This window comes from Meles meles, chromosome 15 (genome assembly GCF_922984935.1).
Source record: "Meles meles chromosome 15, mMelMel3.1 paternal haplotype, whole genome shotgun sequence".
Taxonomy (NCBI): domain Eukaryota; kingdom Metazoa; phylum Chordata; class Mammalia; order Carnivora; family Mustelidae; genus Meles; species Meles meles.
In genome coordinates, this window is record NC_060080.1 from 55,025,734 (window position 1) to 55,051,279 (window position 25,546).

The 25,546-nt window shown below is 39.0% G+C and overlaps 2 protein-coding genes across 3 annotated transcripts in view; one reads left to right on the forward strand and one right to left on the reverse strand.

Moving 5' to 3' along the window:
* The window catches only part of APLF (aprataxin and PNKP like factor), an 88,271-nt gene extending 76,259 nt beyond the window's left edge, over positions 1 to 12,012 (reverse strand). For both annotated transcript variants that reach the window (XM_045979994.1, XM_045979993.1), the window contains exon 1: positions 11,726 to 12,012. In XM_045979994.1, coding sequence (XP_045835950.1) covers positions 11,726 to 11,821 — 96 coding nt within the window. In that variant the 5' untranslated portion in view covers positions 11,822 to 12,012. The remainder of the gene's footprint in view (positions 1 to 11,725) is intronic.
* A 197-nt stretch (positions 12,013 to 12,209) lies between these two features.
* On the forward strand, positions 12,210 to 17,099 carry FBXO48 (F-box protein 48). The gene is given in 6 exon segments (XM_045980050.1): positions 12,210 to 12,342; positions 13,017 to 13,159; positions 14,262 to 14,505; positions 14,508 to 14,550; positions 14,552 to 14,609; positions 15,113 to 17,099. Coding segments are annotated over 4 exon segments (471 nt in total). The 5' UTR covers positions 12,210 to 12,342; positions 13,017 to 13,159; positions 14,262 to 14,297; the 3' UTR covers positions 15,275 to 17,099.
* The last annotated feature ends 8,447 nt before the right edge of the window (positions 17,100 to 25,546 follow it).

Here is a 25,546-nt window from a genome sequence, read left to right on the forward strand (position 1 = left end):
TCCCAGTAGATGATGAAGTGGATAGGACTTAGTAGATGGTGCATTGACTGACAATGGGGAAAAATGACTGATATTGGTCTGCAAGTGGAACGACCAAGCTATAGAAAAGCAAAGAAACCCAAAGACTCAGAAAGACTGCTCTGGGGGCGCCTGGGTGGCTCAGTGGGTTAAAGCCTCTGCCTTTGGCTCAGGTCATGATCCCAGGGTCCTGGGATCAAGCCCCGCATTGGGCTCTCTGCTCAGTGGAGAGCCTGCTTCCCCCTCTCTCTCTGCCTGCCTCTCTGGTTACTTGTGATCTCCGTCTGTCAAATAAATAAATAAAATATTTTTTAGAAAAAGACTGCTCTGGCTAGAAGCTATTGAGTCTAGGGACAAAAGGCATTACATACTTCGTAAGTTACTAAATATTTAACCAAGTTTAATTGTTGATCATCTTATTTAAATGAAAACTTCATTTGAAAATGAGACATTTCACATTTTAGAAAGCCATAAAAATAGTTAAAATAGAGGAATTCCAATTTCCTATCAAATAACTGTAGCCACCTAAATACCAATCACACCACATAAAAAATCAGAGATCAACAAATAGAACAAATAGAGTCACCTATATTCACATCTAAAGCGCAACTAGGAGACAGAGATTACTACAAGCTTTACATGTAAGAGGGGAAAGAAACGTGAAATGCAACCAAGTGTTACTATGCTGGAACAGAAAGTCAAGTGAACTGGGAGAAAAAAGAGAGGGAGTGAGAAACTAGGTGTAGCGGGGCACAGATAAGATAACTCCCCCAAACAGTCTCACCTTGATTGGGAAATAATGAAAATATATCTCACATCCAGCAGCTTAATGGTCCAGCAAAACTGGGAACAATCTGGGCACCAATATGAATAACGATAATAATGGAATACAACACACTCTGAATACAAAATAATCCACGAGTTCATACTGAACTCAAGAAAGGAGCTGGGGCTAGGGCTGGGAGGAAAAGCTCTTATTCATAAAAGAATGCCAACTGATGAAGAAGAAATGATGGAACCAAAAAAATCACTATTTTGTAACTACCAATATAATAATGGACTCAGTAAAGGATCGATGGATGTTAACTTTCAGGTGAGCGTTTGATGGGAAAAAGAATATTCTGAAGTCTCAAAGCATCACTGTAGAAATTACTCAAAACAGGAACTGTGTCTTCACTGGAGAAGTCTGACAGACTCCACCTTCCCAAAGTGACCAAACACCATCATCAACAATTTCAGGGCGCCTGGGTGGCTTAGCCAGTTAGGCCTCTGACTCTTGATTTCGGCTAAGGTCATGATCTCAGTTGTGAGAAATGAGCCCCTCATAGGGCTCAGCATGTGGCCCCTCGCTGGGTGTGGAGCTCCTTTAGATTATTCTCTCTCTCCCCACCCCAATACCCCTCCCCCTGCTCATACAGGCATGTGCCTCTCTCTAAAAATAAATAAATTATCTAGAAAATGTAGTATATGATTGCTAAATAACATAAATGAAGTATAATTTAATTTACACTAATTTCAGTAAAATTGATACGTCTCCTTCTATTTAGTAGTAATTTTTTAAACCTCTTTGTTTTAGACTAGGCACCACAAACTGATAGCCAGGCTTTTCATTCAGGTTTTTGTTCTTTTTTTTTTTTAAGTTTTGCTTTGAAAAGCATATGCACCTTCCATCTCACCACAGTCCCCAGCACTCCCTATAACCTTCCACTGAGTATACTTCACAATGGTACACCTGGCCTCTGCAGGCATTTGAATTTGCAACTTATGATTTAAACTACACCTATACTGTTAGATGCCTTTTCTTCACATGTGACACTGTGTACCAGATGCTACTAGTTGCTTCATCAATAGCTATTCATTTCTTCTTCGCTACTAATATTTATTCCAGTTTTATTTAGGACAACATTGTACCCATTTAAAAATATCCAAATGCCCAGAATTCCCTGTAGCTATGGATGGCCAAATGACATAACAAAGGATGTTAAGAGTGTGTATTAACCAGATTTTCTAGTTTCCACACCTAATGTTTTGATATTGGCACCTTGGACTAAGGAAAGACTACCTCTCCCAGGGTTATGGGCTTCTTAGAGATAGTAAATGACTCACCTGCAAGGATACATTTCATATGCAATCTAACCAATCTGAAGCCTGTATTCCCAATTATGGTTCTACCTACCTGGCTCTTATGCTGCCCCAATCACCCCAGGACTAGGCATCAGACAACTAGGGACAGGCCCTACAGCTCAGAGCCCCATAAAACTACTCAAACTAGACCATCCTATATCTCTAGCTTTGCCCTGCCCATCCATTGCTGAGAAAACCATACGAAAGGCTTTCCTGCAGTTCCCCCCTCTGCCTTCTACCTTCAACCAACCTCATGTGGCCCCACATGACACTGGGTGTCCTTCTGTCTCTTGGGAACTGTGAATAATAAATAACCTTTTCAATGCCAATCATCTTCTAATCTGTTGGCCTCACCATTCCTAAACAAAACAACAAAATCTACATTTTAAAACAATGGAACTTCTGGAAAAATTACAGTCTTCATGATAACAAGGAACAGGCTCACCTGGCATGGACTTTTTTTGCCCGCTCCCTTTCCCTTTTCTTACTGTGTAAATGGGACACTTTAAGATACAGTGGCCATCTCAAGCCTGCAGGCATGAAAGTCACCTGCAAAGGATGAAAAAGGAGGAACCCAGAAGAGTCCATTCCTTGAGTATCTGCACTGGCCCTGGACTAACTGCCCCAGAGATTCTCTTACAAAAGAAAACTCAGTTTGAGTAAGCTGCTGTTTGTCACATTTCTGTTACTTGTTGCCAAAAGCAATTATGATTAATATCCTTTACTCCAACAATAGTTATATTGATACTAGACATCTAATAGTAAATTTATGTTCAGCTAGTCAGAGAAGGAATATTAGAAAACAGAGAAGGTAACCAAATTGAACATTTAAGCCCAGGAATTTTTTTTTTAATAGTAAAAAAACTTGCATAGTATATACAACAGGAGCGAAAGAATACACAGGCTAACAGGTAATGCTGAAATCACCCCATCCTTTGGGTTTTTTTTAAAATATTTTATTTATTTGACAGAGAAAGAGAGAAAGCATGAACATAAGCAGGGAGAGAGAGAACTGTGGAAGAGGGAGAAGCAGGCTCCCCGCTGAGCAGGGAGCCTGATGTGGGGCTCAATCCCAGGACCCTGGGATCATGACCTGAGCCAAAGGCAGAGGCTTAACCCACTGAGTCACCCAAGCACCCACCCCTAGCCTTTGTTAACAACAGATAAAATGACAGCAATTCTTCTTCAGATACTACAGAACAAACCAACCCTTTTTATTTGAATTCTTCATATTGTTTCTTGAATGGGGACAGGACTGTTTTTGTATCACTGCTGTATCAATAAAATGGAGATCTCTTATCTCTGATTTTCTGGTTCTAAATTGAATGTTTCATGCATTATGATAAGGACAAGTCCTTTCTCTTTGTCTTCATGTCTCGCTTTTAAGACATGAAGTTTGTGCTAAAATACAAGATAAAGACATGAAAACATAAAAGAACTGTGATTTGTTTGCCAAATATTTGTTTTTGGCATTTACTGAAGCCAAACAAAATGAAGATATTCTTATGCTACTAGCAGAAATGTTTGGATGTTTTGAATCAAGGTCTCTGACCTATTTGTTTATTATTTCCAACATTCAAAAAATAAAAAACAAACCTGAATAAAATAAAAGCAAAAAGCTACTGGATCCTGAAACAGAATACAATGGTACCTTTCATTTCATTTTTGCCTATATATATTTACTGAAAAGCCAACAGCAGTTAATTTTTCTCAAAATGTTTCCCTAGAGAAATTTCTGAATATCACAGACAGGTATAATATATCTCATAAATACAATGTCCCCAGGTAGCCTGGCTCCTATAAACATAAACGAATAGAAAAGAGGCAAGATTTGTTTTTTTCCCCGTATAAATTATATAACACACAAAAGGCTAAGATATTAAAATTTTTTCTTGTACAATACTTTATAACTTACAGTGCTATCACACAAAATTATCTGGTTTGCTCTATCAACAACAGACAATAAATAAATACATCCATACATAAATACAACAGACAAATTAAAAAGTGACAAATTCGAACTTTTGTGGTAGAGAAAAATAACCCTCTGGTATGGGATTTGAGTCTGTATTATGAGAAAATGCATAAACCTGAAGAAGTACAGCATCTATTTCAGACATAATTTACATAAAATATTTTCCTCAAAGTTGTGTATGTAGCAAGTAAAGAAAATCTAAAATTAAGACTTGAATTAAGTAGAGACTAGTTACTGTAGTCTACAGCCATACCACCCTGAACACACCCAATCTCATCTGATCTCAGAGGCTAAGCAGCGTGGGGCCTCGTTAGTACTTTGATGGGAGGCTGGTTACTGGAAACCAGATGACAAACCATGAAACTTTCTTATCAGAGTGCTGTCAAGTTATCAGATCCAGGACACACTCCAGAGCTCAATCAAACTGAGACTCTGTCATAACACTGGATAAGTCCATCTTATTCCTCAACAGGGCAAAAGTTAGTTGATACAAAGTGTTTAATATTATTGTACTTGGAATGTACCAAAGGTCATTTTCTGATATTAACAAAGGGCAATTTTGAGGAAACAAACTTGATTTTTGACAGAGGCTCTCTAGAGAGATTCCACTAAGCTCACTTTAAAAGGTTATTATTAATAACTGGATAAGAAATGAACCTTTGAAACGTGTGAAATACTTTCCCATAAGACTAATGGTGTAACAGGTTAGGTTATCAGGCTACCTCACAAACATCTATTTAATCCACAATACTGGTGAAATATGGATCACTTAGATTTTAAAAAGTAAAATCCAATACCTTCTGAGCTCCTAAGTCAAGGTTGCTGAATTGTCAGCCAATATGATGGACCTGTGTTGACCTGATATCACTGAAATCTGAACTCACCAGACCTGTTCGGCTTGCAATGCTACTTGCAAAGTGAATGCTACACAAATGTGAGAATCGTCCTTGTCAAGAATATATTATGAGTTAACATAATGAGTAAAAACAGAAACAGAACTCAGTTAGACAAAAATGGGTTTAAATCCCCACTTGAAACTTTGATAAAGTTTCTGCATAGTTATTTAATTCAGTTCAGCAGATATTTCTTAAAGAATTATTCTGTGCCAAGCATTCTTCATGTGTCTAGAAGAGGTTTCCAACTCTGATTTTGCAACAAAATCATCTTCAGAGTTCTTAAAAATACAGATACCCAAATGCTACCTAAAGAATCAGATTACCAGAGGAAGGAACTCAAACAGAGGTATTGAGGCATGTAAGAAGATGGTATATTCAGGCTGAATAGTATCCAGGAGACAGTTTAGAGAGACTGATTTAGAAATAAATATATATGTATATATACATACAAGAAAAGTAATTCTATACACCTATCAGAATGGCCAAAACCCAAATCCCTGACAACACAAAACGCTGGTGAGATTGTGGAACAACAGGAATCATCCATTGATGATGGGAATGCACAATGGTATATAGCCACCTTGAAAACAGTTGCAGCTTCTTACAAAACGAAACACACACGTACCATATGATACAGCAACTGAGCTCCTTGGTGTTTTTACCCAAATGAACTGAAAACTTATGTCTACACAAAAACTTGCACGTGGATGTCTGTAACAGCTTTCATTCATAATTGCCAGAACTGGGAATAACCAAGATATCCCTCAGTAGGTAAAGGGGTAAACTGAAGAACATCCAGACAATGGACTATTACTCATCACTAAAAAGCCATGAGGAAACTTATACACACATTACCAATTGAAAGAAACCAATCTAGGGGCGCCTGGGTGGTTCAGTCGATTAAGGTCTGCCTTTGGCTCAGCTCATGATCCCAGGGTCCTCGGATCGGCCCCTGCTCCACAGGGAATTTGCTTATCCCTCTACCTCTCCCCTGTCCTGCCCCCACTCTTGCTCTCTCTGTCCCTTTCTCTCAAACAATCTTTTTTTTTTAAATGAAAAAAACCAATCTTAAAAAGTCTATATATACATACTATATCATTCCAACTACATAATATTCTGGAAAAGGTAAAGCTATGGAGACAGTAAAAAGTTCAGTAGTTGCCAGAGGTTGGGAGAGGAAGAAAGGTCGGAACATAGAGCATTTTTAGGGCTGTGAAACTATTCTGTGTGATACTATAATAGTTATATGAGTCATTACACATTTGATAAAACCCAAAGAATGCGTACCAAGAGTGAACCTTAGTGTTAAAACTATGGACTTTGGATGATAATGACAAGTCAATATAGAGTTCTTCGAATAAACCACTGTGGTATAAAATGTTGATAGGGAGGTAGCAGGGGAAGAGGTATATACAGAAACTCTCTGTACTCTGCACTCAATTCTGCCATGAACCTAAAACTAAGCAACGTCCCTAGAAGTTAAAGGGGAGCAGTGATGTAATGTGATTATCCCACAAGCCTAGTCAGGACTTATCAAGTCATCCAACGTCACACACATTCCATCATAGAGCCAGGAAACCACAGATCATACATCCCCTTAGCCTCAAGGGCCTTTCCCTCTCTACCATCCACTCTCTACCTACCAAACTTCTAACTGTTCTGACACTTCAAAGTCAGCTCAATGTCACTGAGTTCACGAAACCCTCCCTGAAGCCTCACCTTAACTGAGGGTTCCTTCTTATACCTCTCTGTATCATGGAACATTCTTTTCTGTTTGGTTCATGATACTGAAACAAAACTTTTAATTAAATGTGACGTTTCAAAAATCAAAGGTTATGCTTAAAAACCCAGATTTCTTACTACTCTTGAAAATAACAATAGGACACTGTTACCAGGTGGGCATAGGGTGAAGAGCATGGACCACATTACAGATCCCTTTCCTTGTGGCCTTCCCAAAACTGAGGCAGTTGTCATCTATGACACTGCTTTTAGTTACCATCATCCCTGTTTTTCTCCCTCCCTCCAATTTCACTTACTCAAGGTGCCTGCCTGGCTCCCGTCTCCATTCCCATTTGCAACCAGTGTTTAGTTACCTGTTTCTCTGTCTCTCATACCTATGAAACTGTGTTTCTTGAGAATAACAACTTTTCTTTCAACCCTCCATTCTGACTGGTATATATTCAACTATTTTCTGAATTTACCAAGTCATTACTCAATAAAATAGGGAAAATGCTAACATTTAATCCATCGTGAACGTTGCTTCATATGCTTTAGCAGTTGGTAGCACTGCTTCTTTACTATGTTTAAATTCACTTCTAAATTCTGTATCCTTTTCACACCTGAGTTACAAGTAAGCTCTTCTTGAGGGTTGGTAGAATGAAAAAGAGAGACAAGGAAGAAGGCCTACTATGTGCGAGGCACTGTACTGGGCTCAGTAACTAAGGCAGCTGGTGGTGGGAGGGGGTAGGAATATCCAGCAGCTAGGGGTGCTTAGCACATCCCTAGGAACCAGGTAGGACCAGCATTCCAGAACAGCTAGTGAGCTTCTGCAACAAGCAGAAATAATACAGAGTTGCCAGGCCAGAGTAGTTACTGGTTACTTTGTGTAAACTTTGTAGGACTCTTAGAGCATTCTCGGGGTGGTGAACTGATGCCAGGAAAGAGTCTATATTAGAGCCCCTGACTATCTCCACCTACAACTGAGGGCCTCTTCTCTTTTCAGTTAAAGCAGTCAATTCCATACACCAGCCATTAGGAAGACTACTTAGACAGCTATGTTGTCCTATTCCCTTGGAGGAAAAAGATCAGAAAGAAATGTGTCATAGAAACCCTATCGAAACAGAAAAAGGAAAATTTGAAATCAGAAATAGTAGTTTTCTTTTAAGGGTATAACCAGCTTTTTAAAAAGAATATAATCAGTTTTATTTAAGAAAAACCATAAAGCGGGGCATCTGGGTGGCTCAGTGGGTTAAGCCTCTGCCTTCCGCCTAGGTCATGGTCTCAGGGTCCTGGAATCGAGCCCCGCATCAGGCTCTCTGCTCAGCAGAGAACCTCCTTCCTCCTCTCTCTCTGCCTGCCTCTCTGACTACTTGTGATCTCTCTCTGTGTCAAATAAATAAATACAATCTTCTTAAAAAGAAAAGAGGGGTGCCTGGGTGGCTCAGTGGATTAAGCCGCTGCCTTCGGCTCAGGTCATGATCTCAGGGTCCTGGGATCGAGCCCCACATGGGGCTCTCTGCTCCGCAGGGAGCCGCTTCCTCCTCTCTCTCTGCCTGCCTCTCTGCCTACTTGTGATCTCTCTCTCTGTCAAATGAATAAATAAAATCTTTAAAAAAAAAAGAAAAGAAAAGAAAACCCATAAAGCAAATAATTTGGCCTAAAGGTCCTCTGTTGTTTGAGGTGCTTTACTGTAAAACATTTTTTAAAAAATAAATTTTTTATGGGGCGCCTGGGTGGCTCAGTGGGTTAGGCCGCTGCCTTCGGCTCAGGTCATGATCTCAGGGTCCTGGGATCGAGTCCTGCATCAGGCTCTCTGCTCAGCAGGGAGCCTGCTTCCCTCTCTCTCTCTCTGCCTGCCTCTCTGTTTACTTGTGATCTCTCTCTGTCAAATAAATAAATAAAATCTTTAAAAAAAATAAAATTTTTATTTAAGATAATTGTAGGTTCACATATAATTAGAAGATACAATACAGAAAAATCTCTTGTACCATATCCCCAGTTTTCCCCAGTGGTAAAATCTTGCAACACTGTAACACGATATCCCAACTAGATATTGATATTGATACAGTCAAGATACAAAACATTTCCATCACCACAAAAATCCCCCATGTTGCTGTGTTATAGCCATACCAATTCCCTCCTATTCCCTTCCCCCCTTCTTTTAATTCCTGGCAACCAGGAATCTGTTCTCCATGTTTATAATTCATCATTTCAATAACATTATGTAAATAAATTCATACAATATGTAACCTTTGGGACTGGCTGTTTTCACCCAGGATAATTCCATGAAGATTCATTCTGCCGTTAAACCTTTAATTGGTATAGATCATAAAACAGAATTACAACCTAGAAAACAAAGACCCTGGGCTCACTGAAGACTCCCACTAAAGCAAATGGCACAAGAAAATTAAATTTACTGTGCTCTGTAATCTTTGTCTTCTTGCCACTATAAAAATGTAAAGACATTCTTATCAAATTGTTTCACCACCAAGGGCATTTTAAACACTGGTATTATAAACCTTTATGCTTGTATGGCCACGAAGCCGTGTAAACTTGTCTCCAAAAAACATGATTTGTTAAGTGAGTTCAAAAATCATCATTATTATTAATCATCACATATTAATAATTAATCATTATGAATAACTTGCAATGAGCTGCCTGAATTTTCCTACTTTAACTAAGTCTTTGCTCTCTCACACTACAAAAAAAGCCTCACTGGAATTTCTGCTGTTTGAAACAGTGCCTTCATGTTGCATCGTTGTTTGTTTGTTTTTTAAGATTTTATTTATTTATGGAAGGAGAGGGAGGGGAGGAAGCAGGCTCCCCACTGAGCAGGGAGCCTGGTAGGTCTCAATCTCAGGGCCAGAGATCAGACCTGAGCAGAAGGCAGACGCTTAACCAACTGAGCCACCCCATGGCCTCCTCATGTTTTGAGTTTTAACCACTGCAAAGGAAGAAACATGTCAGTTCCAAAATCTTTAAAACCACAACCTGATTTGTTTGTTCTTCAAATTTTTCCTGCCAACACAGTTAGGGCATTGTTCATAATCACTTCTAACAGCTGCCAAACTTGGCAAGAGAATCCCATCACTGAATGATTATTTGAAAAGGAGAAGTAAAATTCTGACCAGATAGACTAGCTTTCTACTCCTTTCTACTCTTACTATTTTAAGACAGAAACTAACTATGCTCATCGCACCTTAGCAAGCCTATAATACAAAGATAAAGCTACAAACAATGAAAGGGTCTGTAACCTGTTGCTACATTTATAAAACACAGACCTAAAATTTATCAATCTTAACCAGATCCACAGTATTCTGTACTGGTGATACAATTTGTTAAGCAAATCAAAACTCAACTGTCACCAGACGTAAGATTTCAAGATGAAGCACATACTCCGTAACATTTCATATATATATATATATATATATATATATATATATATATAGAAAGAGAGAAAGAGAGAGAGAGACAAGAGCGGGAGGAAAAAAACCAAACCTCTCAGGCAGTTCTCTCAAATGTTTGTATAAATTAAACTATGGAGAAAGTTAACAGAATGTTATCGAAACATTTAAGTAATTACTTGTCCAGTTAAAAAATAAACCATACAAGACTCTTAATCTCAGGAAACAATCTGAGGGTTGCTGGAGCGGAGGGGGGTGGGAAGGATGGGGTGGCTGGGTAATGGACCCTGGCAAGAGTATGTGTTGTGGGGAGTGCGGTGTATTGTGTAAGACTGACGAATCACAGACCTGTACCCTGGAAACAAATAATACATTATATGTTAATAACAAATAAAATAAATAAACGGCACGTAAACTTCAACTTTCTCAATACCTTACTTCATGTACACACATGCACACGAACACATATACACACACCACTTTAGAACTGACCTCATCAGAGCCCCCAATTACCACTTCTTTTCCTGCTCCGAGAAGGGTCCTAAGGCCTAACGGTTCTACTTAGACACTGGAGGTGAACCCGGGTAATAATCCACACTCTTTACTCTGATACTAGTTCACTGACACAGGTTTGTCTCCACAGCCTAAGAGAAAACTGCTTGAAGGCAGAGACCCACATCACCACAGTGCTACCACCTGCAAATGTGCTACACAAAGCAGTCACTAAACAAGATACGCTAAATGTTAAGACAATAATACATGTTTTAGGTAGAGACCTATGTAATTCCAGAATGCAACAGGAAAATTTTCTAACTCCTAAACATCCTAAGGAGGGTGGAGAATATACAGCTCAGTGGCACTAAGTGTCCTAAATCTTTGAATAACCACTCTAGGGCTCCATTTTCACACCTGAACAATGAAGATAATAAGAGCACCTAACTCACGGGATTTTGAATGGGTTATAAAGTTGGTATAGGTCAAGTCCTTAGATCACCGCCAGGAACATTACACACTACATAAGGGTTAGCTGCTATTATTGGAAAAGGCTATTACAGTAAAAGTAAGGCTCATGCAGTCCGACAAGAGGCCAAAAGCTTAAAAGAATTATTGTAGGAAAGGTAAGACCAGAGGTTGGCAAACTTTTTCTGTAAAGGGCCAGATTCTACTATAAATACTGTACCTTGTCAGGCCAAGAGACAATATCCTCAACCCTTGGGTCAATTATTCTCCCGGAAAGGCTAGCAGGCTTTTTGTTTGTTTACATTTCACATTTTAAAACTTAAGAGCCGTTCTTATTACGTGGGCCCGTAAAAAACAGGCTGTATTGGGACTCAGGGACATTAGTTTGCCGACCTCTGGGTAAGACTGTAATAAGGATAATACAAGTCAGTGCTTTTTAAAGGCAACATAAGGAAACGTTTGTGAGTTGGTTAGAGTTGACTGAAAAACGTGCTGCTCGCAAACTTCTAAAATCCAGACATGCAGGGCCGTAGTAGCGAGGAAGCCAGAAACGGGGAGTAGGGCTTCGAGAAACAGCAAGGACCTAGCACGGCTCTCCGGGTCCGGCAGAGCCCCCCTGCCACACTTACTCCCAGCAGCGGCCCGCGGCCGATCACCGTCTCCCCGGGCGCCAGGGCCACCCGGGGGCCGCCGTCCTGCGGCTGCAGCTCGAAGCCCCCAGACATGGCGGCGAGTACTACACCCCTTCGCAAGGAGACGGTCCCCGCAGCCGTTTCCGCCTTCCATGGACACGCGCGGGTCCTAGGAAGGCCCTTAGAAAAACGCAGGGGGAGGGGGAGCACTGGCTCCGCTCGAGTGTCTCCAGGCCTCGAGCAGCTGGAGCCGCAGCTCCGCGTCTGGAGTCCCGCCCCCTCCCTCCGTCCAGTGACGCGCGCCGAGATTCTTCCATCACTCCGCCTCAAAATTATTTTTTAAAAGCCCGGGCTAACCACCCCCACCCTTTCTCACCGCGCAGAGAAGGATGTCGGGGCTTGTAGTCCTTGACGTCTCCTTCTCTTCTCTTGTTGAGCTGAGGCACCCTGGTAAAACTACCACTCCCAAAAGGCAACGCGCGCTTCTCTCTACGCCTGTGCGAAATCCTAGTCGGCAAGGCGGGGCCAACAGTGGGCGGGACTGAAAGGACTATGGCGAAGGATTCGAATTCCGAAGGATTTAATTCGCCGGGGGAGCTACCGTGGCACTGGAGGTAGGAGGGTCTTCCCTTCCAGCCCACGTCTGGACGGCTCAGCCACTGCTCAGTCAGCCTCTGCTCAGTCAGCCTCTGCTCAGCCCTCTGAAACTGCGGTGACGGGGCTGACGGTTGTTATTGTCGCTTATTTGCTCCGTGTTCATGGGACTCGGGCAGCTGCACACTGCGCGAGACCCTCAAGAAGGGTGGCTCAGTGGGATGTGGGGTCATTCCTTCCGACCCGTGGGGTTGATCTGCGCTGCCTCCCGATCCCTCGCTCCCTGTGACACCTGAAAAGGGACGAGCTCTTACCTAACTAGAAAGGTAATTCAGCATAGTATGGTTCAGGAAGAAGAAGGGGCAGAAGAGGGATAGTTTTCCAGGTATCCAATCAAAACTGAACTTAGAAGAAAATGCCTAGTGAGTTTAGGAACCTCACCAAGGCACCCCCAACTGTTAAATTCAAAAAATGAATTTGCCTCATGGGGAAGAACAATAACGAGAGGACGCATTTTATTCCCCATTGAGATTCTGGGAAAAGTAACAAATGTCTAAATGCTCGGTAATGTTCTCTTAATATGAGATTTTTTTTTTTCAAGAATATTGTAGTTTGGCTTGGTTTGTATTGACGGGGAGAGAGATGAGTTCCGTGGCAAAAATTTGTTCTTGACTCATGAATTTGTTTCTATCAGTTTGCTTCCTCACTTCCCCAAAACTTCTAGAGGAAGTCCTCTCCTGAGCAGAGACATTAAAATTCTAACCACCATAGCTAATTCGGATCATAAACAACCAAATGAATGGGAGCAACTGTGGCCTGACAAGTCCAGAAACATAGGTGAGTAACATGTCTAGAAAAGGAAATAATCACTAGCTGAGTTAAAAAGAAGTATTTAACAAACCCCTCCTCCTGCACTGTCACCCCCCCATTATAAAAGGAAGTGCAATATGGAATAAGCTGATTTTAAGTAATATGAGCTGTCTTTGTATGCAAAAATAGCTCCCGTGCTTTGAACTGATTTTGGATATGTATATCCAATATATATATTTTTTTCTTTTTATGTATGTTATATATATATATAATCTTTAATTATATCTATAAATATATAATCTTTAATTATATGCTGTACCTAGCTGAATCATAAACATTGTTTATAGTTGTTAGTTACTGTTGCTTTCTGGCCTCAATGACTTCTGTTCTTAGTTCATAATTACGCATGTAGGATAGTTTCAAGAGGCCATTTGTAAAACACTAATCTGAACTGAACACTTGAGACCTTGTGTCATCATTGTAACCTGGACTTTGACCTCTTGTCCATTTCAGATAATATTTATGTTGACTGTGAGCAGCTACCCAATAGGTACAAGTAGATTAAATAATTACGTAAACTACAAAAGTACATCAGGTTTATGACTAAGTCACAAATTGTAGATAAAGAACTTAATGACAAGGCATCAGTTCCCGCAGACAACTATTCAGGAGTTTAAGAGAATTGAATCATATACATTTTCAGAAATATTCTGGGCAAATGCTTAGAATCAAATATGTTCCTACAACAGTCATTTCTACTACTAAATTCAAATTATAGTCTGTAAAGAATCACTTCTCTTTATTAGCTAATGTTCTTTGGGAGGAAAAGAACAAATGTTTAGAAACAAACCCATTTACTAAAAACATTTAAAAAGAAGAAGGGAAGTAACGTGTGTTGAGTTCCTCCCATGTGCAATTCAGATGTGAAGCTAGGTGCTTTACACATAATCCCTGTTAATCTTTGTAAGAACACACAGGAGAGATGCATCATTGGCCCCATTTTACAGATTGAAAAACTCAAGTCAAGAAAGTTAAGGTTCTTTAAATCATACCCAGAATGTATCTGGCTCAGAGTAGGTTCTATTGTCTGATCTGAAGAGACTGAGCATGTTTAAACTTTGCCTTTTAGGTTACATATGAGGATAATTTGCTAAGACATCAAGCTATGCAGAAAAACTCCGAGAGGAACCATAATTCAAGAATTTCTGGCATAGAATTGAATTCTGTGGATGCTGAGAAGGAAAAAAAAAAGAGCCAAAATAACTTTGTTGAACTGCTACCTCCAGAAGTTACTTTTAAAATTTTCAGTCAGCTAGACATTGGGAGTCTGTGCAGGGCTTCACTAACCTGCAAGAGCTGGAATAACATAGTAAGAAAAGTGACTCCTTGCGGAAACCTCATTGCTTGACTTTAGGAGCTGTGCCAAAGAGAAATAGACGATGATCTAGAAAGTGGATACTCCTGGAGAATAAGTTTAGTCTTTGTAGTCTAGTGTTTTTGACAGTGTGGTGGTAGGCCAACTCCACCTTCTGCATGAGGAGGTAGGATTTCCTAGACAGAGTGGCATACAGAGTGTGTTGGCTTTTGAAGTTACTCTTCTCTTACAAACCATCCCATCTATTCTTTCACATTTTTTTGCCTAATTTATGCCTAAATTTAGGCATATTACAAACCATCCCATCTATTCTTTCACATTTTTTTGCCTAATTTATGCCTAAATTTAGGCATATTCCTCTGTTAGCTACTTCATTCTACTTTATCCAAAACTCACATCAAACTCTGTGGCTCACCTTGCATATGTACCCGTATGCATATGCCCACATATATGCATACACACGACACATTTATTAGTATATGTGTTTATCAGTGTAAATACTTAATCTTCTTTTCAGCCCTGTCAATCAACTCCTCTAGTTTTAAACAAACTCACTCACCAACCACCTACTACATTCTTTAACAATGATGATTTACCTCTTTCAGGTACTACTACTGAGGAATTACCAGAAGAGTAAAGTGAAACACGAATGGCTAAGTGGCAGATACAGCAACATATGTTCTCCTCTGAGCCTACCAGAAAAAGTCATGTACCCAATGGATGTAGATACATGGGGGGAAATTCTAGAAGCAGAACTGGAAAGATAAGCTGAAAAATTACCAAGATCTTATAACTTTGAGACTTTGAAACTAAAATGACTCTTAGGTTCATTTTTTGGTTGTTGTTTACCATTTTAATGTTTAACATTTAGAAGAAAACTAAGTAGAAAATAATGAAAGTCAAACTTTGTTTTTATTCTGCACTTTCATAAAAATTTTTCTGGTTTTATTGTAAGGTGGAAAAAATCATGAAATGTCTATGTAGGAAATACTATACTGATGGAGTGATTTCAAAATGTGGTGCTTCATGTATTTATAACAGCATATTGCACTACTTTAATGACAAGAGAGTTTGATTCGTATTTTCTACTGAATAGTAATTCAAAAATTCAGGAAACCATTTGAAGAAACTGATTAGAGATTCATTCAGTAGTAGACCTAATTAGGCTCATAACTGGAAGTAGACCACTAGGAAGACTATCTAAATGAAATTAATCACAATATGTTTAAATGTAGAGTATAATTTATATTTCAATAACTTTAAAATGTCCATTTCAGTGGAATCAGATTGAATTGTCAAACACTGAGCCCATCTTAAAATATGTTAAACTTGAGGTTTAGTTTAAAATTAACCTGACCGGAAGGCTAAAACTTGTGAGAGTAAGATTCCCATCACTTGCCTACTGACCTAGAACTGCTCTCAGGGACATGTGGAAAGTTTCCAGAACACTTGAACTGCCAGTTTTTCTTGGCAAAATCTGTCTTTCTAATAACCTTTTAGCACCTTTTATGCTAAAAGGTACCAGTGTACTGGTAGTACACTACCAGTAGTGTACTACTGGTAGATAACCAAGACGAAGGACTTCAGGTCCTTTTTGTTTTCCTCACATTTCAAAGAAATATATATATATATATTATTTTAGAGAACCCCATATATCTGACTTGTTTGAGTTTATAGCTCTCTAGGAACCTTCAGTTTAACTTTTGTTCTCTTTTTATTAAAAGTAGATTGTATGGTACTTACTATGCCAGATTGTTCATTCTGAATCTGTGGTTAGCGCCATGGTTTAAAAAAAAAAAAAGAAAAAAAGGTATCTACAAAACATTTTAATTAGTATAGAATTTTCTTTTTAAATTGTGCTCCATAGCACAAAAAAGAAGAATCCAGGGAAGCTGTATTTTAAAAAGATACACAGTATCAGAAAGATGCCGCACTCTATACAAATGCCCCTTGTTGGATCAAGCAGGTGAGGATCAACTAGAAGGGGCCTTGAAGATCAGGCAGTGCCGTCTTTAAGACTAATTAACAATCCCTTCTAGAGAAATTCCTCTCACCTCCCACCCATCCAACTCTCTTCTTGGCAAACTTTCTTGTAAAACTTACCCACTTTACCTAGAAACCATCCCTAGATTGTACCATTCTGGATTAAGTGACCTTCAATAGAGTTCCCGTAGTTCTGTGTACATACCACTGTTAAAGCTGTCTACTACATTAAATTGTCTGTTTTATTTGTCTGTCTCCCCCTCTAGACTGTGAGCTTCTTGAAGGCAGGGACCATTTATTTATTTTTATGTTCCCCAAACCTGGAATATAGTAGGTATTCCACAAAGATTTGTTAAATTATTTCTATATTATTTATTTTAATCCTTCCCAGACTGTATAATACAAGTAATTTGCTGTATTGTTAGCAGACAACACTGTACTGAAATGCAATATACAACCCATAAGGTAGATGGGTTGCTTACTATTAATGCAAATACATGAATAATTGTTTTAGTCTTCTCAAAAGCTGTAAGAGAGAAACAGAGAAATAGAAATGTTTTGTTTTAGGTTCTGGAATAAACACTTGAAAATAAACCTAACCCGAAAGTATCACTTATTTTTTTAAAAGACTTTATTTATTTCAAAGAGAGAAAATGAAAGAGAGGGAGCATGAGAGGGTACAGGGGCAGAGGGAGAAGCAGACTCCCCACTGAGCAAGGAGCCTGATGTGGGACACGTCACATGACTCCAGGATCATGACCTGAGTCAAAGGCAGTTGCTTAACCAACTGAGCCACCCAGGTGCCCCAGTATCAATTATTTTTAATTACTGGGCCAGCCTAATGAGTTTTGGGGTTTTGGGGTTTTTTTTTTTAATTTTTAAATTTTTTTAATTTTTGATTTTTTTAAATTAACATATAATATTTGCTTCAGGTCTGTGAATCATCAGTCTTAACAATTCACACCACTCATCATAGCGCATACCCTCCCCAAGGTCCATAACCCAGCCACCCTATCCCTACCCCCGCACTCACCAGCAAACCTCAGCTTCTTTCCTGAGATTAAGAGTCTCATGGCTTGTCTCCCTCCCCAGTCCCATCTTCTTTCTTTTTTTCCCTCCCTACCCCCCATGGCCCCCGCCCTGCCTCTCAAACTCCTCATATCAGAGAGGTTATACAATAATTGGCTTTCTCTGATTAACTGATTTCACTTAGCACAATACCCTCTAGTTCCATCCACATCGCTGCAATTTGGAAGATTTTGGGGTTTTGATGGCTGCATAGTATTCCTCTGTGTGTGTGTGTGTGTGTGTGTGTGTGTGTGTGTGTGTCTGTGTCTGTGTGTGTGTGTATCACAACTTCTTTATCCATTCATCTGCTGATGGACATCTGGGTTCTTTCCATAGTTTGGCTATTGTGGACATTACTGCTATAAACAATGGGGTGCAGGTGCCTCTTCAGATCACTACATTTGTATCTTCAGAGTAAATTCCCAGTAGTGCGATTGCTGGGACATAGTGTAGCTCTATTTTCAGCTTTTTGAAGAACCTTCATACTGTTTTCCAGAGTAACTGCACCAACTTGCATTCTCACCAACAGTGTAGGATTCCCCTTTCTCTGCATCCTTGCCAACAGCTATCGTTTCCTGACTTGTTAATTTTAGCCATTCTGACTGGTGTGAGGTGGTATCTCATTGCGGTTTTGATTTGTATTTCCCTGATGCTGAACAATGTGGAGCACTTTTTCATGTGCCTGTTGGCCATTTGAATGTCTTCCTTGCAGAAATGTCTGTTCATGTCTTCTGCTCATTTCTTGATTGGATTATTTGTTCTTTGGATGTTGAGTTTGTTCTTTATAGATGTTTATAGTTCTTTATAGATTTTGGATACTAGCCCTTTATCTGATTAAGACATTGGCAAATACCTTCTCCCATTCTCTTGGTTGTCTTTTGGTTTTGTCGACTGTTTCCTTTGCTGTGCACAAGCTTTTGATCTTGATGAAGCCCCAATAGTTCATTTTTGCCCTTGATTCCCTTGCCTTTGGTAATGTATCTAGGAAGAAGTTGCTGTGGCTGAGGTCAAAGAGGTTGCTGCCTGTGTTCTCCTCAAGGATTTTGATGAATTCCTGTCTCACATTGAGGTGTTTCATCCATTTCGTGTCTATTTTTCTGTATGGTGTAAGGAAATGGTCCAATTTCATTCTTCTGCATGTGGCTCTCCAATTTTCCCAACACCATTTGTTGAAGAGACTGTCTTTTTTCCATTGGACATTCTTTCCTGCTTTGTCGAAGATTAGTCAACCATAGAGTTGAGGGTCTATTTCTGGGCTCTCTATTCTGTTCCATTAATCTATATGTCTGGTTTTTTGTGGCAGTACCATACTGTCTTGATGATGACAGCTTTGTAATAGAACTTGAAGTCTGGAATTGTGATGCTGCCAACTTTGGTTTTCTTTGTCAGCATTCCTCTGGCTATTCAGGGTCTTTTCTTTCTTTCTTTCTTTTTTTTTAAGATTTTACTTATTTATTTGACACAGAGAGAGAAATCACAAGTATGCAGAGCAGTAGGCAGAGAGAGAGGGGGAAGCAGGTTCCCTGCTGAACAGAGAGCCCGATGTGGGGCTCAATTCCAGGACCCTCAGATCATGACCTGAGCCGAACACAGAGGCTTACCCCACTGAGCCGCCCAGGCGCCCCTCAGGGTCTTTTCTAGCTCCATATAAATTTTAGGATTATTTGTTCTATTTTCTTGAAAAAAAGTGATGGTGTTTTGACAGGGATTGCATTAAATGTGTAAATCACTCTAGGTAACATATACAGTTTCACCATATTTGTTCTTCCAATCCATAAGCATGGAATGTTTTTCCATTTCTTTGTGTCTTCCTCAATTTCTTTCATGAGTAGTTTATAGTTTTCTGAGTACACATTCTTTGCCTCTTTGGTTAGGTTTATTACTTGGTATCTTATGGTTCTGGGTGCAGTTGTAAATGGGATCAACTCCTTAATTTCTCTGTCTTCTGTCTTGCTGTTGGTATACAGAAATGCAACTGATTTCTGTGCATCGATTTTATATCCTGACACTTTACTGAATTCCTATATGAGTTCTAGCAATTATGCAGTGGAGTCTTTTGGGTTTTCCACGTAAAGTATCTTATCATCTGTAAAGAGTGAGAGTTTGACTTCTTCTTTGCCTACTCAGATGCCTTTTATTTCTTTTTGTTGTCTGACTACTGAGGCTAGGACTTCTAACACTACATTGAATAGCAGTGGTGTTAGTAGACAGCCCTGCCATGTTCCTGACCTTAGCAGAAAAACTCTCAGTTTTTCCCCTTTGAGAATGATATTTGCTGTGGGTTTTTCACAGATGGCTTTGATGATAACTGAGGTATGTACCCTCCATCACTACACTTGAAGAGTTTTGATCAAGAAAGGATGCTGTACATTGTCAAATGCTTTTTCAGCATCTATTGAGAGTATCATAGGTTCTTGTTCTTTTATTAATGTACTGTATCACATTGACTGATTTGCAGATTTTGAACCAACCTTGCAGCCCAGGAATAAATCCCACTTGGTCATGGTGAATAATCCTTTTATTGTACTGTTGGATCCTATTGGCTAATATTTTGGTGAGAATATTTGCATCCATGTTCATCAAGGATATTGGTTTGTAATTCTCTTTTTTGATGGGGTCTTTGTCTGGTTTGGGGATCAAGGTAATGCTCGCCTCATAAAATGAGTTTGGAAGTTTTCCTTCTATTTCTATTTTTTGGAAAAGTTTCAGGAGAATAGGTATTAATTCTTCTTTAAATGTTTGGTAGAATTCCCCTGGGAAGCCATCTGGCCCCAGACGGTCTGGCCCCAGACTGATGACTGTTTCAATCTCTTTACTGGTGATGGGTCTGTTCAGGTTTTCTATTTCTTCCTGGTTCAGTTTCGGCAGTTTATACATCTCTGGGAATGCATCCACTTCTTCCAGATTGTCAAATTTGCTGGCATATAGTTGCTCATAATAAGTTCTTATAATTGTTTGTATTTCTTTGGTGTTGGTTATATCTCTCCTCTTTCATTCATGATTTTGTTAATTGGGGTCTTTTCTCTTTTCCTTTTGATAAGTCTGGCCAGGGGTTTATCAATCTTATTAATTCTTTCAAAGAACCAGCTCCTAGTTTCATTGATTTTTTTCTTTTTGGTTTCTGTTTCATTGATTTCTGCTTTGATCTTTATGATTTCCCTTCTCCTGCTGGGTTTAGGGTTTCTTTGCTGTTCTTTCTCCAACTCCTTTAGATGTACGGTTAGGTTGTGTACTTGAGACCTTTCTTGTTTCTTGAGAAAGACTTGTATTGCTATATATTCTCCTCTCAGGGCCACCTTTGCTGTGTCCCAAAGATTTTGAACAGTTGTGTTTTCATTTTCATTTGTTTCCATGAGTTTTTTTCATTCTTCTTTAATTTCCTGGTTGACCCATTCATTCTTTAGTAGGATGCTTTTTAGCCTCCATGTATTTGAGTTTGTTCCCACTTTCCTCTTGTGGTTGAGTTCTAGTTTCAAAGCACTGTGGTCTGAAAATATGCAGGAAATGATGCCAATCTTTTGGTACTGGTTGAGACCTGATTTGTGACCCAGGATGTGATATATTCTAGAGAATGTTCCATGTGCAAGAATGTGTTCCTGTTGCTTTGGGATGGAATGTTCTGAATATATCTGTGATGTCCATCTGGTCCAGTGTGTCATTTAAAGCCTTTATTTCCTTGTTGATCTTTTGCTTAGATGATCTGTCCATTTCAGTAAGGGAGTGTTAAAGTCCCCTACTATTATTGTATTATTGTCGATGTGTTTCTTTGATTTTGTTATTAATCAGTTTATATAATTAGCTGCTCCCATGTTAGAGGCATTGATATTTAAAATTGTTAGATCTTCTTGTTGTAAAGACCCTTTATGTATGATATAGTGTCCTTCCTCAACTTTTATTATAGTCTTTGGTTTAAAATATAATTTGTCTGATACAAGGATTGCCACCCCAGCTTTCTTTCGATGTCCATTAGCATGGTAAATTGTTTTCCACCCCCTCACTTTAAATCTGGAGGTGTCTTTGGGTCTAAAATGAGTTTCTTGAAGACAGCATATTGATGGGTCTTGGTTTTTTATCCATTCTGATACCCTTTGTCTTTTGATTGGGGCATTTAGCCCATTTACATTCAAGGTAACTACTGAAAGATATTAATTGAGTGCCATTGTATTGCCTGTAAGGTGACTGTTACTGAATATTATCTTTGTTCCTTTCTGATCTGTTACTTTTATGCTGTCTCTTTGCTTAGAGGACCCCTTTCAATATTTCCTATAGGTCTGGTTTGGTGTTTGCAAATTCTTTTCGTTTTTGTTTGTCCTGGAAGTTTTTTATCTCTCCTATTTTCAATGACAGCCTACCTGGATATAGTTTTCTTGGCTGCATATTTTTCTAGTTTAGTGCTCTAAATATATCATGCCAGTCCTTGCTGGCCTGCCAGGTCTCTGTGGCTAGGTCTGCTGCCAGTCTAATATTTCTACCATTTTATATTACAGACCTCTTGTCCTGAGCTGCTTTCAGGATTTTCTCTTTGTCACTGAGACTTGTAAGTTTTACTGTTAAATGATGGGGTGTTGACCTATTTTTATTAATTTTGAGGGGGAGTCTCTGTATCTCCTGGATTTTGATGCTTGTTCCTGTCACCAAATTAGGGAAACTCTGCTATAACTTGCTGCAATATGCCTTCTGGCCCTCTATATCTTTCTTCTTCTGGGATCCCAATTATTCTAATATTGTTTTGTCATCTAGTATCACTTAGCTCTCGAATTCTTCCCTTATGGTCTGGTGGTTGTTTATCTCTTTTTCTCAGCTTCTTTATTCTCCATCATTTGGTGTTCTGTATCACTAATTCTCTCTCCTGCCTCATTTATCCTAGCAGTAAGAGCCTCCATTTTTTATTGCACCTCATTAATAGTTTTTTTTTTAGTTCAACTTTTTTAGATTTTAGTTCTTTTATTTCTCCAGAAAGGGATTCTCTAGTATCTTCTATGCATTTTTTGAGCCCAGCTAGCACCTTGATAATAGTCATTCTGAACTCTAGTTCTGACATCTTACTAATGTCCATATTGATCAGGTCCCTAGCCATCGGTACTGCCTCTTGTTCTTTTGTGTTGTTTTTTTTTTTTTTTTTTGAGGTGAGTTTTTCCACCTTGTCATTCTATCCAGATAAGAATAGATGAATGCTATGATCTCTCTGATATGAGGAATGTGAGAGGCAGAGCCAGGGGGTCATGGGGGGGCAGGGAGGGAAAAAATGAAACAAGATGGGAGCGGGGAGAGAGACTAACCATAAGAGATTCTTAAACTCAGAAAACAAACTGAGGGTTGCAGGGGATGGGGGGAGGGATTCAGTGGCTGGATTATGGACATAGGGGAGGATATGTGCTGTGGTGAGTGCTGTGAATTGTGTAAGACTGATGATTCACAGACCTGTACCCCTGAACCAAATAATACATTATATGTTAATAAAAATACTTTATAATAAAAAAAGAATAGATGAGTGAGAGAACAAAATACTAAAAGGGTAGCAAGGACCCCAGAAAAATATACAGTAACCAAATCAGAGGAGATCTGAAACTGGGGGGAGAAGAAAGAAGGGGGGAAAAATATATATATATATATGTGTGTGTGTGTGTGTATACATATATATATATGTACAATATATGTATATATATGATATATGTAGGTATGTATTAGACTGGTGAATACAACAGAGCCACACACTTGATTTTAGATGTATTATTTTGGTGTGTTAGAAGAAACTGCCTCTCAAAATTTTAAAGAAAGAAAAATTTATATATACACAAAAATAAGGGTAAACATGAAGGGATGGAATATGACTGTAAAGATGAAAATTGTAAAAAAATTCTTAAAAAATAATTGATGATAAGTTGGTTGAAAATAGAATAATAAAATAAAAAAATTTTAAAAAAGAGGAAAGAATGTGATCAAACTGGAGACTAGAACAAAGCCATGTGCTAGATTTATGGTATATTTTGATCTGTTAGAAGAAACTGTATCCCAAAATTTTAAAGAAAGAGAAACCTATATGTATACAAATACAATGAAGGGATAGAATATGATGATAACAATGAAAATTTTAAAAGATTTTTTAAAAAATGTATTGATAAAATAGTTTAAAAACATTAAAATAGGAAAGAGGAAAAACTTTTAAAAATAGAATAAGAAAAAAATAAAATTAAAAAAAATGTAACTTTGAAAGACTAAAGAATCATGGGGAAAAAGCCATGAATTTTATGGGCCATATTCCACAAGCTCTGAAGTTTTGTAGTTCTCATTGATTGGTGAACTTGGTCTTGGCTGGATGTTCTTGCTGATCTTCTGGGAGAAGGGCCTGTTGCTGTGATTCTCAAATGTCTTTGCCAGAAGCAGAATAGCACTGCTCTTGCCAGGGGCCAGCCTAAGTAATCTGCTCGGGTTTGTGCTCCAAAGCTTTTGTTCCCTGAATGCTTTCCACTTTCTGTACAATTTTGAAGGACGGGAATGAAAATGGCAGCCTCCCAATCTCCGGTCTGTAGGAGCCGAGAACTTGGGCCCCACTTCTCAGTGTGCCCTTGGAGAAAAGCAGTCAATCCCTCCCATCTCCTGGGGTCCCTGCTTAAAGAGTAGTGGCCCGACTGTGCCTTGGATCACGATTTAAGGTAACCCTGAGCTAATAGCCCCCACCTTGGCTCCGTCTCTGTAGCTGGCTTCTCTGCTCTGATAGCTGGGTGCTCTGCCACACTCACACCCCTGGTCTTTTTGTGACCCTGCGGGTCCTGAGAGCACACTGTCCCCGCAAGGGCTCCACCCCCGCTTGGGCTCTGGAGCAATATCCCTCAGTGGGGACATACCTCTAAAAGTCCTGGTTTTGTGCTTTGCTGCTCTACCCTTTGCCAGGAGCTGGCCCCCTCCCCTGGAGTCTATCTTCCCATATATTGCCTCGGATTCACTTCTCTCCACATCCTACCTTCCAGAAAGTGGTTACTTTTCTGTTCCTAGAATTGCTGCTATTCTTTTCAATCTCCTATTGAGTTTGTGGGTGTTCAGAATGCTTTGATAACTAGCTGAACTCCTGGGACAAATAATATTTATCCTCCACCATCTTCTTCCTCTCCACCCTAATGAGTTTTAAGTATTATTTTGCAAATTACATGAATAAACTTTATTTGGTTGCTTTTAGTACAATAGCATTAAAATTATTTTGTATAATAAATTATAAGCTATGATCACAGTCCACACAGGAAGGAATATTTGGGAACTTAATGATAAATTTTGTGGCAAGGGCTTAGAATGAACTGTACCTTTATCAGACCAAACCATTAGCATCTGAGAACATGAGTGGGTGGAGTAGAATGGAGGGAAGGAGTGCTCTTACTCATAGATAAAATAACATGTTACATAGACACAGTTCCTTAAAGAGGCGAGATTGTTGGTGTAAAATATTAAGGGGTTTCCAGCATTATTTAATATTTAATCAGATCAAGATCTAATATTTTATAAATTTAGAAATCTTTCTTTAGTTTCTCTAGTCTATAACCCAGTCTTAGACCTGAACATAATCACCAATAAAATCTGCATGAATAAGAACTTCAGACCTCAGAATACTCAAGTAAATAAAAGCCTAAATTGAAAAATATATCCCTAACCACTTTAACTTCATCTTTTCTTTGATTTCATATAATATCTGCTCTCCAAAACTTCAAATGCCCTAGTAATAGTAACAAAAATAAGATGACTAGTAACATCATAGGAAGAATAATACAAAAGATGAAAGAGCACACATTTTTATTTAAAGTAGAACTGAAAGACCAAAATCATCAAATAGATGAAATTAGATCAACAATGGAGAATGTTGGTTAATTATAAAAGCCAACATTTATTGAGTGCCTACTCTGAACCAAGCATGTGCTTGCTTATATAGGGGACACTATTACTCTACATTCTTTCTATGGATGAGGAAACTGAAAATTAGAGAATGAGCTCATCTATCTAGT